Here is a 15,619-nt window from a genome sequence, read left to right on the forward strand (position 1 = left end):
AATTTTCATATTAACTTCACTTTTTTTTTTTTCATTTATTTTTATAATCACTTTACAATACCACAGTGGATCTTGTCATACATTGACTTGAATCAGCCATGGATTTACATGTATTCCCCATCCCGATCCCACCTCCCATAACTTCACTTTCATATTTACTTCATATTTACTTTCATATTACTTTACTTTCATACTTTCATATTTACTTCACTCAACATAGATTTCCATTTTCCTTCATTGTAAACCAATCATATATCACAGAAAATACTTAAAGTGTTCAAAATTTTTCACTTAGTATTTCTGAAAGCTACTAAACTCTCAAGATACATATTTTTCTTTCAGTTCCAAATTACTTTGTAACAAGAACAGTAATTTCTGTTCAAAGTAAATAAAAAAGGATCCCAAACTGGTTTACTCATTTTGTTATACTTAACATAATAGGCTACTTGAAAAATAAGAAATGCTATTTTCTGTTTCTGTGTGGTATGTGTATCATTTACTAAAGAAGAGCCTATATACATATATACTCTATGTTCATATTTTCAACGTAACTTTTCATCACTCTGTTGCCTACTTCCCAAAAGTCATTTTCTCTTCATTTTCTTTTCAGCACATTGTTGGTATTCATTGATATTTGACTTGTTAAAACTGACAGTTTGGAAACTACCAGTATTTATAGGCAGGACTTAAGCTTTTATGATAACATTTTTAGAGATTCACTTTAAAAGCAAAAACTTCCCATGTTGCATTTTAATCTTCATAATTAAAGAAGGTACTGCCTTCATTACGTATTATTGTTTTATTTTGCTTTGTTTGCTCTTCCTAAGTGAATAAGATGCCTTTTATATGTTCTTCCCTCATGGGGCCAACTTTGGCTTCCCAATAGTTTGACATAGAATCTAGAGTTGTAATATATATATCTAAATTCTTAAGAAAATAAAAATATGTGTTTCATTGATATTTTCATTAAAAATTCAGTCAGAATAGCCAGAATTGAGAGTACAAGTAGACAAAATCCTTCGTATATGAAAAACAGAGTAGTCTATTGGGTCTAGCAGGTTGTTATAAGCCAGTAATACCGTCTTTCTAAGAAGATTTTGTTCATCAGACACTCATTTTCTGAATTACTTCATTTGAGATAAATAATTAGAGCTGTAAAAAAAAGTTTTTGACCACATTATAAGTCCTTTAAAAAAAGTTTAAATTTGAATGGTAATTTTGCCCTTCATAAAATATGTATGCACTGCATCCAAGAAAAAATACTATTAAAATTCAGATTTATTGGGAGAAAAAAATTTCCATTTTCCTTTTATCACATTGAATGATGTATGATTTTAATATTGTGAAATTATCTGAAGTCTGCTATATGAGAAGACTGATTAAAACCAATTGAAATAGCTTAGAGCATTTTATAATTTATCTGTAACTTATTCTTAAGTCCACTGCCTGGAATGAGTAGAAAATATTCAGATGGCTTAATTCAGTAAGTTCTTAATGTGAGATATTTCAAAAGACCAGCCTGAAAGTAGTTCTTATTAATAAAGTCCACAGAACAGTGAGACTATATTTGCAAATTAAAAAAAAAAACAGATTTTTGCCATAAGCTTTATTGTTTACAGAAGATGTTCAGTTCACTCAGTTTCTAGTGATGTCTATGTAGATGACTTTGCCGCCCCACCTAACATTTTCATTTGATCTCTATTCTGACTGACTAGCATCATGATTTTCCCCTAACAATGATAAACTATTGATTTAACATAGAAATTTAATGAAATCTTTAGATAAGTAAGAAATAATTTTAAATACTAATTTGAAGGACCCTTCCCCAAGGGATCAACATTACAAGGAAATAAAGTGAATTCCATCTTTAAAAATAATCTCTATTCTCTCATAGAGATATTCACAAACAGTGAAATATGCCTAAGGGAATTGGATGAAACAATTGCTTACTTCATCAGTCTATAATGATCTAGGTAAATGTGACCCAAATAACCAAGAAGAGCCTAAACTCTTGGCAGAATATGTTACCACTCGTAAGGATCTCTCTCATACTTACCAGGAGATTTCCAATGTGCTCTGGGCTCTATTTGTAGATGATGTATTAAAATATATCAAGGGAGATTAAAAAGTAAAATTCATAGTAGCTAAGTTAAAGTGTTCTTATTAGAAATGCTTTTAGAAATGATGCAAGAAGTTAGAAGTATATTATGATTTTAATTACAAATATAGACTTAAGTTTGCCTTTCTCATTAGGAAAGTGTTTAAAGCATAAAGATGAAAGAAATTCCCTTTTACCTTAGTTTAAAAAAGGCAATAGATATACATAAGTGAGTCACAGAAGAGAAAAGTGGGGCATGCATATATCTAAAAAAGTTCATATAAAAATGCAAATAAAAATCAAATGCCATTTTCTCTATCAAATTAGTACATTTTTTATCAAATGTACTATCAAATGCTATTTGATCAAATTAGTACAAAAAGTACATTTTTATATAAAAAGCTGCTGGGAGATGTATAGGAAACAGACTCTCATATTATGCTGATGGGATGAAAACTGATCTAATTTCCCATGAAACCATATAGCAATACATGACATGAACTTAAAAATGGTCATATACTTTGGTCCACTCTTACATCCCCATCTAAGGAGGTAATTAGAAATGAAATTAAATGCAAAGATGTTCTGGTTAGTATTACTTATATTATCAAAAATTAGAAACAATTTAAGAATGGTTAGTTATTGTTTGAATGTACTATAAAATTTTAGTTACCTATTGGAGGTTTGGAAGATCATTTTCCAATATAATGGGATGAAAAGTAATTTACGGCATCAATGAGTTGTCAATTGATGCTATATGTATCACGTGAAACCCTTCTTATAATAAATGTATAGTCAATGTTTATAACAACTGCATTCTTTTCAAAAGAAAAACAGTATACAAGTATTCAAAGTTATACAACTGTGATTCTAGACCTAGATTAATCATTCATCTATACAGTATTTGATAATAGGGTTTCCCTGGTGGATCAGCTGGTAAAGAATCCATCTACAATGCGAGAGACACCTGGCTTCAATCCCTGGGTTGGGAAGATCCTCTGCAGAAGGGAAAGGCCTCCCACTCCAGTGTTCTGGTTTGGAGAATTCCATGGACTGTATAGTCCATGGGGTTGCAAAGAGTCGGACACGACTGAGTGACTTTTACTCCACTTCACTTCATTTAATGATAATAGGGCTTCCATTTTTAGAACCGTGCCCAGCCATCACTGAAGATTTTAGTATTCACTGAGGATATTGCCAGCTAGAAAAAAGTGTTCTTGTGATTTATGCCAAAATACTGAGAAGATTTATTCATGAATAATTTGTTGATGTCAGGGATCACTTGGGAGCCAGAGCAAGGTAGAAGGGAATCTGATTTGGACTCTGGAAAGCAGTAGGACATATTCATATCAGTTCACATGCTGATACCTGGTGAACTAAAGGATATCACAGGTTTCGATGCTTATTTCTGAAGCTAAATGTGATGTCAACCCAAAATGTGTGACTACAGGGATAATACTTTAGATGCCACAACCATATAATTAATACAAATGATAGAAAAAGAGACACTAGTCATAGACTCCATTTTCATTTTTTTTTTTTCCGTTTTCATTTTTAAGGAAGAATTATGTAATAGAATCCATGGTTATATTGAGTTACCTTTTTAACATCTATTCTTAAACTTCCCAGGAAAAATAGGCTCACTTTATAATTAGTCATACTTATTTGATTGGCTACTGCTAACATTTGACTAATTTGGATACAAAATGGTCATTGGTATGTTAATTTGTAAGGTTTACTGTGAATGAACATATACCCTTCCTTATTTAGAGACAGAACTGCTCTGACATAAGTACATAAAAGTCTCTCAAGAATTTCCCCCCTTTTCTTCTACCTGTTACCAGTGATCACCAAATGTTAGAGAATCAGAACATATGCGTTTAAAAGAAGCAACACACATCTAGCCCAAATGAAAAATTCAATTCCAGAAATCCAGTCTTCAAAATTTAGAATCAACTGGTTAACTTGTTTCTAGAATCTTTCATTTCCAAGGGACAGAATCAGCAGAACAATCTAAATATTATAAGTACATATTGCTATATACATATGTGCAAATATACTATGCATGTAATCTTGGAAGAGGAAACATTACTCTTATATTCGCTAGTTTTTGGATGTCACAGTCTTAAATATTTGTTGTTGCTGTTTAGTCACTAAGTTGTATCTGACTCTTTTGCAACTCCACAGACTGTAACCCTCCAGGCTCCTCTGTCCATGGGATTTCCCGGGCAGGAATACTGGAGTGGGTTGTCATTTCCTTCTCCAGGGGATCTTCCCCATCCAGGGGCCAAACCCACATCTCCTGCGTTGGCAGGTGGGTTTTTTTTTTTAACCACTGAGCCACCATGGAAGCCCAATCATAAGTATACTAGCTTGATATTTCAGATTCAGAAGAAATAATGTCTCCTAGAAGTGTTGGCATTTTTATATGTGAATACCTTTTAGGGTAAAGGTCAATTTATACATACTGCTTAATACATAATCTATTTTTTTCCTTTAGTTGGCACAAAAGGCCCACATGATTACATCCATATGTTAATCAAAGAAAGTTTATGCTACCTTTTTTATCCACTGTAGATGGACTACTTCATGTGACCTTCTGAAAGGCTCATATATTGCCACTTCAATTCATCAACAGTTCTGAAATGTCAGTATCACCAAAATTGAACACAGAGCTTCTTATTTTCTATAAATGTTGTCTCCAGGTGACATCAGCTGTATCTCAGACAAGGAAAAATACTGTTTGATTAAGCTTTTGATGTCTCTCTTAAACAAAGGGCATTTAAAAAAACAAAAAACAAAACCAAAGAACCGAAATTGATCTTGGATCATGGACAGCCCGAACTAACATACTGAAGCTAAAGAAGATAAATGATGGTGTTGGAGTTTTTTACTGATTAATGATTGGTTTCTAGCTGCTACAGATCTTTCCTTTTTAAGAATTTATCCTTGAGAAGATCAGGAAAATAATAACAAATATGTCATTCTCCAACAAATTGCTACTGCTTTTCTTTTTGAGTCCAGAGCACCTCCAGAAATATAAAGGTATAGCAGGGTCTCATGTTGGAATAGGATCACTTCATATATGAAATAGATATTGGAAAAATGAATATTAAAAAGACACTCAGATCACTGTCAAAATATCTAAACACTTTATTTAAATTTATTGAAACAATCTGGTCTTCAAAATGGGCTAAATAATACCAACTTTGCATGATTTATTTTTATTTTTTATTGTATGTGTTCTGAACTATGATTTGGAATTGTATTCTTTTTGTATTTCAGAATATGAAATCTCTCAATAATGTAGAAAATGTGACTTAATCTGCCTGGAATGTATCCATTTGTGTATATGGAAATCAAAATATGTTTCTACCTTGATCATGGATTGTCTGGTTAAATTTAGGTAAGTTATCTAATATCTCAAGATGTAGTTTCTTATCTCTATTTTCAAAAGAGGTAATTCTAACTTTTAAAATCATCAGAACAATTTAAAAATTAAATGAGCTTTTTGCACTCAATATTTTGGTAGAAAATGTATTATTTAATTTATACACCTCTTACTCTCTCATAAATTATTTTATAACATCTCAGTTTGGGAGAGTACACTTATTTTATTACCATATTTTCTGCTGTCAGCTACTTTTCCTGGTTACATGTGTGTTACTAAGGAATGTTATACATCTGAAGGTGGGCTACAGTCCATTTCAGGATGGAGATATAATGGAATGCTTGTGTCTTACTTTTAACAGTACACCGTTCTAATTACTTCTGTTTGACTTTTGCACTAAGCCTTTCTTCTCTGGTCTGCTTCTATTATGTTATTTAACATTTACTCAGTTCCAGTGAAAAAATTAAAATGTCCCTTTCCCAAATTTACCTCTCTTCTATTTCTTAGATATATATACATCATATTCAACCAGTTCATAGCAATTATTTACGTTTTGCATCTTTATGCAATTTTCAAAAGTATCACATCATTAATTTCCTGTTGGTTTAAGCTGTCTCATGACACAGTGAAAGTTGAATTTTAGTCATGTGATAAGGAGATAGAGAAATCCTTAGCTACACAGTCTGAGAAGCTGAGCTCTTCTCTACCTCCCCATTCACTGATTATCTGAGATACTAATTATAATTTGCACATAGAAAGACCATCAAAGTAGAATTACAATGAACATTATGACTAGGCTAGGGTAAGTTGAGAAGAGTTAGCTCAAAAACAGGATATTATTCCAGTATATTAATCAGTGAATCATTAAATCCTATGCTCTATCTGTGCTACATGGGACATTGCTCATGCAGAGGCAGCTCAATTCAGGATTCTGCAAGGAACTTTCCAACTTTGGGCAGAAAATGTTGACAAAATCAAAATTGTAGATAATTCATTTTTTCCCCCATACACTTGTTTTACTTTTGAGAAAAAGTAAGCGCAGAAAATTGAAATTGCCTACACTAGTTCTGCCAGATTTTACTCATTTGAACCTTGAATAAGTCAGTTAATTTTTAGGATTTGAACATATCCTTCTCTATAAAGTGTGGATTTTTGTGATGGTATCTGATTCCTTTCTTCTTCCAATAAGGTTTTTCTGAATCCTAAGAAATTCTATACCATTCCAGAACTGAGTCGTGTATCATCTTCCACAGAAAAATTCAGTAATGATACTTACTGAGAGCTTACTACTAGATTGTATTTGCTGTTTGCTGCCTTAGTCCCATGACATCCAGATGCAGTCAGATATGTTTATCCAGGGTCTCTGTGGCTTTATCATTCCACTGTCGAGATCTTAAACAGATGGATTTTATTAAGTCTTCCCTACCAATGTATATGAGGAAGGAAAGGACTGTGACTGTTAAACTGTGATTCTCCAGGTGATTTAACATATATTTTCTGATGATTTTGGTGAAGTAAAGTATTCCAATCTGAATATGGTGTTGTGTTTTGGTCAATAATATGGGCTCTGGACAGAATTCAAATCCTTATTTACACTCTCCTGAAATTTCAAGACTGAGACTTCACAGTGTTCATCAAACAATTCCATAGTTTCTCAGGAAGAATTAAATGAGAGTAAGTATTCCCCAACGGCTCAGCAGGTAAAGAATATGCCTGCAATGCAGGAGATGCAGCAGATGTGGGTTCAATCCTGGGGTCAGAACGATCCCTGGAGGTGGAAATGGCAATCCACTCCAGTATTCTTGCCTGAAAAATCCTATGGACAGTGGAGGCTGGTGGGCTACAGTCTAAAGGGTCACAGAGTTGAACATGACTGAGCATGCATACACACATGTAGAATAATGCCTAGAATATATTTTAAAAATAAAATAAATGTTTGTCAATCTTATGGCAAGTTAAATATTATTGTCAGATCTGAATACAACTAGCAAATTTCCTTAAAATCTATTATTTAAATTTGAAGTCTGTTTTTTTTCAGAGACTAACCTCCTGAGTGCAATATAATACACATGGAGAAATTTTTGGCAGCTTGGATTATTAGCCTGATGCTCACCCAATTTGGATTCTCCTTCACTCACCTGATACTTAATATTATTCTGGAAACTTGGGGAAGGAATTCAGAGACTAAATTTAAAAATTTGTCTTCAAAATAAAAATCCACATAGACAACCCATTAGACTAGTAAAATCAATCCAACATAAAATAGAAACTACACTGAACATTGAAAGACATGAAGACATATTTCATAGACCCTGAAATATTGCTTCTGTAGTGAGTCGAGTTTGGTCTCAGCAAGGAAACAGTGCCCAAATGCTGCCAATGAGAGAACAAGGCGTCAATGTGCTTGCTATAGAAATTCAGACATCTGTACAATGAGAACCAAATAAACTGATCTCTGTGCATGGGAAACACCTGGTGGTAATAACAGTATTTAAAGTTTATCTGAATTTTAGAAGCTATTTATGAACATCATCTTAGAATCAAGTGACTCTTACCATATTGTTCAAAGCCAAAGCAAAGCAAGCAAACAAACAATAAGTTTCACTGAAAGTACTCTAGTTTGCAAGGTTCGTGTGAGCATTTTGAAGCATATGTATTTGGTGACTAAACTGAAATTCTCTTAATCATAAATATTCAATGTCTCTTGGTAGATACTGTCATTTCTCTTTTCAAAGAAATCTATTTTTTTAGTAAAACTTTCAAAGATTGTTTAATTTGAAAATTATCTTTCTCCGTTTGACCACTGCCTTTCCAAGATCTATAAAGAAGCCTATAAATTACTAATTTCAACACTATCTCACTCGCCGTGAACTTTTCCCAGATCTAAGAAAGCTCTTCTCTAAAATTCTCCTTCCACAACAGGGTTCAATAAGAGCACATGCAAAACAATTCACATATGACAGGAAAATCACAAATGCAAATACAAGCCAGCAAAAGGGCAGTTGAATGCCAGTTACACTTTTAGAATAGTTCTTGGAATATCCAAGCTTTGTATTCAATTAAGTAATGCAGTATTTAGAAAGGCAAATTAGAGCTGTAATCCAGGATTTAAAAATGAAATAAATTCTTTAACAAATTCATATAACCCACAAATCAGACTGCCAGATACACCTGTGAAAATGTGACAAATGCAAGGTTGCTTAAAACTAACTCAGCAAAAAATTTTAAGGCAGTTGGACACTCAGTAAGAATAGATTCTAGATTATAAATTACATCTTTATCTATTAAGTGTGATTCAAAAAACCTACCCATAAAATGTTATATGTGATTTTATATTAAGATTTTATGTCTCTGTGGCAGATGTGCATTCTGAGGTAGCTGTTATAAATATGCAATATTTTTAAAAAGAAGTTCTGTTTATAAATATGATTACAATTATACTTAATCATAATTACAAGAAATTAACCTTGATTACAATCAATTTTGTTAATTGTTTTGACTAACAATAGTTTCCATATATTGGCCCATATTTTACTACCCTAGTTTACTGTGGAAATTGAGAGAAATAACCAGAGAAAAGGGATAACAGGGAATGAAGAAGATATTATGATTGTTGTCTCCCCAATTACCGGTTATTGTTGTGAAGATATCTGAAATATAAAAGATCCCCATTGCTGCACTAGAATAGAATACATTTTGGCCATGTTCATATACCATTTCCATAATGCCTTGTAACAGTATCCTCAAAGAACAATGAACATCTATTATAATAAAAAAAAATTACCCAAATAGTCACATTTTTAGTTAACATTACTTAGTTAAGTTGTCATATAAGTATCATCTGACTGATTATGTACATGCCAAATTATTGTACATCCCTTAATTCAACAAGTTCATTCAGTGAAATACAACCATAACAAAATATTAATTAAAAATCTTTTTGTTAATGGAAGCCTACGATTGCTTGACTTTTTATTTTGACTAAGACCAGATTCCTTAGAGTTCTATAGTATTTGAAAACTCAGTTATCAGAAACTTTTAAATGCAGCCACTCAATAGTTGTAACTCAGTCTCAGGTGACTTAGGACATCAGGTTATGAAATGTACAAATCCTGTTTCTTCTTCTTCATCCCAGAATCATGATTCTGGTCTAGAGTTTGGAGTGAGAAGAAGCTTCTTCACCTGTACCTAGAATTGGGAATAGACCCTAGAGGTCATGTGTTGCATGCATGCTCCATCATATCTGACTATATATGACCCCAGGGGCTATAGCCCCACCGGGCTCCTCTGTCCATGGGATCTCCCAGGCAAGAATACTGGTGGGATGTCATTTCCTCTTCCAGGGGCTCTTCCTGACCCAGGGGTTGAAGTGGCATATCTCCTGCATCTCCTGAATTAGCAGGTGGACCCTTTACCACTGCGCCATCACCAGGCGAGGCAAATACTGTTCACTGCACAGTCGTGGTTTATAAACAAGAAAGATTACAGATTCAGACACTGAAGGGAAACTGATGTATGGGTCACAAAACCAGCCTTTTAGAGGAGATAGAGATGGGACACATCTTACTACATTTTGGATATCTGTGCTGTATAGAAGATGTGTGGGAAGGTCACCTGAAAGTGTCTGGGGAATGTCACTCAGGTGGCTCTGAAGGTGCATTTATGGGCTAGTAAAACCATGAATGATGTGTACAGTGGGTGGCAAATCCAGTACCATGCTTTTTTAAAATTTTCTATGCTCTTATAATCTTATTTCTTATTGAAAGCATTTAAACTCTTAATAAAAATGTTAACAGAATCAGGGTTTTTTTGTTTGTTTGTTTTGCTGAGGTAAATACAATAAGAAGACATTTAATAGTATTAATAAATAGTTACTGTATGTTGAGTACTTAGTATAACCTAGCCACTGAACTAAACAGTTTGAGCCCCATAACCAAACAGTTATGAAGTAATACTGATTTGGGCCTCCCTAGTAGCTCAGATAGTAAACAATCCGCGTGCAATGCAGGAGACCTGGGTTAGATCCCTGGATTGGGAAGATCGCCTGGAGGAGGGCATGGCAACCCACTCCAGTATCTTGCCTGGAGAATCCCCATGGACAGAGGAGCCTGGTGGGCTACAGTCTGTGGGGTCACAGAGAGTCAGACACGACTGAGCACAGAACAGTTCAGTTCAGTTTGGTCTCTCAGTCATGTCTGACGCTCTGCAACCCCGTGAACTGCAGCATGCCAGGCTTCCCTGTCCATCACCAACTGCCAGAGCTTGCTAAACTCATGTCCATCAAGATCATCCTCTCCTCCCGCCCTCAATCCCTCCCAGCATCGGGGTCTTTTCCACTGAGTTGGCTCCTCACATCAGGTGGGCCTCAGCATCAGTCCTTCCAATGAATATTCAGGACTGATTTCCTTTAGGATTAACTGGTTTGATCTCCTTGCAGTCCAAGGGACTCAGGAGTCTTCTCCAACAGCACAGTTCAAAAGCATCAATTCTTTTGTGCTCAGCTTTCTTTATGGTCCAACTCTCACATTCATACATGAGTACTGGAAAAACCACAGCTTTAACTAGACAAACTTTTGTTGGCAAAATAATGTCTCTGCTTTTTAATATGCTGTCTAGTTTGGTCATAGATTTTCTTCCAAGAAGCAAACATCTTTTAATTTCATCGCTGTAGTCACCATCTGCAGTGATTTTGGAGCCCAAGAAAATAAAGTCTGTCACTGTTTCCGTTGTTTCCCCATCTATTTGCCATGAAATGATTGGACCAGACGCCATGATCTTCGTTTTTTGAATGTTGAGTTTTAAGCCAGTTTTTTCACTCTCCTCTTTCACTTTCTTCAAGAGGCCCTTTGGTTCCTCTTCACTTTCTGCCATAAGGGTGGTGTCATCTGTGTATCTGAGGTTATTGATATTTCTCCAACAATCTTGATTCCAGCTTGTGCTTCATCCAGCCTGGCATTTCACATGATGTACTCTGCATGTAAGTTAAATAAGCAGGGTGACAGTAGACAGCCTTGACATACTCCTTTCCCAATTTGGAACCATTCTGTTGTTCCATGTCTAACTGTTCCATGTCCATGTTCCATTTCTAACTGAAGAACTATGAACAGAGGTTTGTGACATTGTACAGGAGGCAGTGATCAAGACCATCCCCAAGAAAAAGAAATGCAAAAAGGCAAAATGGTTAGCTGAGGAGGCCTTAGGAGGCCTTCTCTTATAGCTGAGAAAAAAAGGAGGCCTTCTCTTATAGCTGAGAAAAAAAGAGAAGTTAAGGCAAAGAAGAAAAGGAAAAAAAAAAAAAAAAGAAAAGGAAAGATAAACCCAGCTGAATGTAGAGTTCCAAAGAATAGCAAGGAGAGATAAGAATGCCTTCCTCAGTGATCAATGCAAAGAAATAGAGGAAAACAATAGAATAGGAAAGACTAGAGATTTCTTCACGAAAATTAAATACCAAGGGAACATTTCATTCAAAGATGGGCACAATAAAGGACAGAAACAGTATGGACCTAACAGAAGCAAAAGCACAGTCCAGTGATGGTCTATTTACATTTTATATGTGCTGTAACTAAAGTTCGACAAGGTTATATGACATCTCTTTGTAAAACAGGAGAAAAATCATTTTAACTTGTATGCAATTACACTCTCTGCTGTTGGCTTTAAGTTCCTGTACCATCTATCTTTTGAAATGATGATCTTCAGCATGAGCACATAAGCATGTGAACAAATTACACACTACTTTTATCCCTGGGGTTTGCTGACTGACCCTTAGGTCAGAGTTTTACCAAGAACACTGAAAATATGAGAAATCATTTAGGGTAATGAAGGATTCTTATACAAAATTAAGTCCCAGGCAATGATGTTCAATTCTGGAGAAAAAATTAATTGCCTTTTGGAGGGCTGGGGTTGAGTGGGGGAGGGTCAGGAAGAATTCATTTAAAGTATCTTAGAACGAGTATTAACAGGGAAAAAGTGTACTGAAGAAAGAGCCACATCTAAGAGTAGATACTTGTGCCAATAATAAGAAATTGTTGTCTGTCCCAAGAATGTGGCATTTGGAAAAAATGAAAACAGTAGTAACCTAAATAAAACATTTATAATCAGATCTTGTATATAATTGAGTAATTGTGAGAACTGAATAATGTCAACATGACCGTTTTTACTAGGATGTAATTGGAATACTTTACCACCATTCAAATCTTTGGATTTGCATTCCAACCATTTCGAATGAAGGGCATCAGATTTAAAAATACTCCCTCTGATTGTCTTCCTTAAGGAAGAAGTCTAGTGTAGACTCTAGATCCACTCTACTTATGACCCAGGAGTTGGCAGAGGGTCGCATTTCTCAATGCTGTATGCTTCTGTCTGCAAGACCATCTGGAGGAGGTGTGGAACACTGTCCACAAGGACAAGCTGAGATTTGTGGTAGGAAACATGATCTCTTTGTCAGTTATTCCTCATGTTATCATCATGTCAGCAGAATTTATCACAGGGGTTGCAGTAAATGGATTTCTTATAGTCATCAGCTGTAATGAATTGGTCAAAAGCAGAAAACTAATACCAGTGCAACTCCTGTTCGTATGTATAGGGATGTCTAGATTTGGTCTACAGACGGTGTTAATGCTACAAGGTTTTCTCTCAGTGTTCTTTCCACTCTTTTATAGCACACAAATTTATGGTCCACCAATGCTGTTTTTTTGGATGTTCTTCAGCTCTGTCAGTCTCTGGTTTGCCACCTGTCTCTCTTTATTTTACTGCCTCAAGGTAACAGGCTTCACCCAGTCTGCTTTTCTTTGGCTGAAAGTCAGGATCTCCAAGTTAATGCCTTGGCTGCTTCTGGGAAGCCTGCTGACCTCTGTGAACATTGCAGCCCTGTGTGTCAAGGTGGATTACCCTAGAATTGTGGATATTGATGTCCTTGGGAATGCCACAGCTAAGAGGACTAAGCTCAAGACAAAGCAAATCAATGAAGTTCTTCTCGTCAACTTGGCATTAATATTTCCTCTGACCATATTTGTAATATGCACTGTTATATTATTCATTTCTCTCTACAAGCACACTCATCGGATGCAAAATGGACCTCTTGGTTTTAGAAACACCAGGATTGAAGCCCATATTAATGCATTAAGAACAGTGATAACATTCTTTTGCTTCTTTATTTCTTACTTTGGAGCCTTCATGGCAAATATGACATTCAGTATTCCTTATGGAAGTCATTGCTTCTTTGTGGTGAAGGATATTATGGCAGCATATCCCTCTGGTCATTCGGTTATAATGATCTGGAGTAATTCTAAGTTCCAGCAACCAATCAGGAGACTTCTCTGCCTCAGAAAGAGTCAATGAAGAGGGGGATCAATGTAAAATATTTTGTACTTCCTTATCATGGATTCAATGGACTTGTGTTTTATTTTTGTTTACTTCTGTGTTTTGTGTGTTCTCTCTCTCTCTCTCTCCACTGAAAGCACTGATTTTAATGTTGGATGAATGTCTCTTTTTCTAGGGCCTGTGTACTTAAAAAATATTATGACAGTAACATATAAATAACTAGTATTTACTTGCATTGGAGTACCAGTTATGTTAGAAATTTAAAAAAAATACTAAGTTTTCATTTCACTGACGAAAGTAATTCTGTTACCTGTCTTCTGGTTTATATAATCAACATCACATTGATTTAGTCTAAGACTTGGAACAATATAATAATTTGACTATTTGATTACACATAGCTATTTTCCAAAAAGTATAACTTATAATAATTATACTAATTTATGCTATTTATAATAATAATTTAGTATAATTATTTTAAAATGCAAGTTGTATGTTGAAAGTGTATGTATGTCAGGGCAATGTACTTAGATACACAGGTTAATGTCTTATTTTGCTAGATATACAGATTAAAGTCTTATTTTGCTAGATATACTTTTGAATTTAGTTACTAACTCAGGTTGGTAAATGATAAGGTCAAATAGAGCTGGCATATAGATACACAATGCAATTGAAGAAATATTTTTTACTAGTTAAATAAACATTTTTTAATCCCTTGAAGTGTGAAAGTCATGCCCAAATTGGATGTGAGGGAGGTTGCTGAAAATAAAGTTCTAGCACGATACCATTCTACTGGTGTTTTAATTTCCCTCCAACTGGGAATCTTGTCTGAGGTATGGCTGTTGCAAATGACTTGACAATCTAAGGTAAAAGCTCTGAAATCTATTGCTAGATTTGAATTGATTCTCCTCTTTTAAAATCGTAAATTCTGCTGCTTTGGGGAAGAAAATATTTTTTGTAATATCTTACATCTCAGAATATCTGTTCGAATCTGTGGCATCCTCATTGGCTTTTAAACAAACAAAAAAGTCTAGGTAGTCATTTTAATTGTAAATAAATTGTAATTTAAATGGACTATAAGTTGTCAAGGTAAGGGAAAAAAACTAGATATGTGTGTGGGTATATGCATATGTATGTTGAAGTCTTTTTTTACTTTACAAAATATTTCCACCCACAATTGCTTATTTCATTTTCAGAACATTTTGTAAAGGAGGCAGTAGAATAATCTCAATTTTACTGTTGAGAAACGAAGGTTTGGAGAGGTTATTATATACACCTAAGTCCACTCAACTACACTCCAGTGCCATAACTGGAACTCAAACCTGGTCCTTCTGTCACTAAAGTCAGTACACGCTCTGTTCAGTTTTCTTTCCATTATTCTTTGTAAGCAACTTTAGGTTCTGAAAGTCATAATAAGAAATGACACTCAATGTATGACCTATGACATTGTATGACCTTTCTTCATTATGTCCTAGAAAGATAATTTTTAAAAAGTTTCAAAAATGTCTGAAGTACTCTATTATTTGGTCAAGTTATCTGTTTTCTGTTTCCTCTCATATTTGGTTTCCTAACAGCCTGAGTGAGCTATACATAGGTGCCCCAACTTACATTTTTATATCATTTGACTCTTATGTGGCAGGGAAACAGCTGTAGCAGTCTCACTTTTATAGTCAGGTGGTACTAAACTCTTTGCTGGGAAAACTAGTAACTATGATTACATCTTGAGTTTTGGATAACTGTGTAATTGGAACCTACCCTTCAGATTATAAAACAGACCTACACACTTTTGCATCACACCCCCTGGTCTCCTAGGC

At 34.7% G+C, this 15,619-nt stretch overlaps 1 protein-coding gene across 1 annotated transcript; it reads left to right on the forward strand.

Annotated features, from left to right (window-relative positions):
* The first annotated feature begins 12,917 nt into the window (after positions 1-12,917).
* On the forward strand, positions 12,918-13,826 carry LOC136170482 (taste receptor type 2 member 7-like). Its single transcript, XM_065938689.1, has one exon. It carries the CDS (start codon positions 12,918-12,920, stop codon positions 13,824-13,826), a length of 909 nt encoding a protein of 302 aa, XP_065794761.1.
* The last annotated feature ends 1,793 nt before the right edge of the window (positions 13,827-15,619 follow it).

The sequence above is a fragment of the Muntiacus reevesi genome, chromosome 6, assembly GCF_963930625.1.
Source record: "Muntiacus reevesi chromosome 6, mMunRee1.1, whole genome shotgun sequence".
NCBI classification, from domain to species: Eukaryota; Metazoa; Chordata; class Mammalia; order Artiodactyla; family Cervidae; genus Muntiacus; species Muntiacus reevesi.

Coding starts and splice junctions, on each gene's coding strand:
- LOC136170482 (XM_065938689.1), top strand. CDS start 12,918: ATGATCTCTTTGTCAGTTATTCCTCATGTTATCATCATGTCAGCAGAA.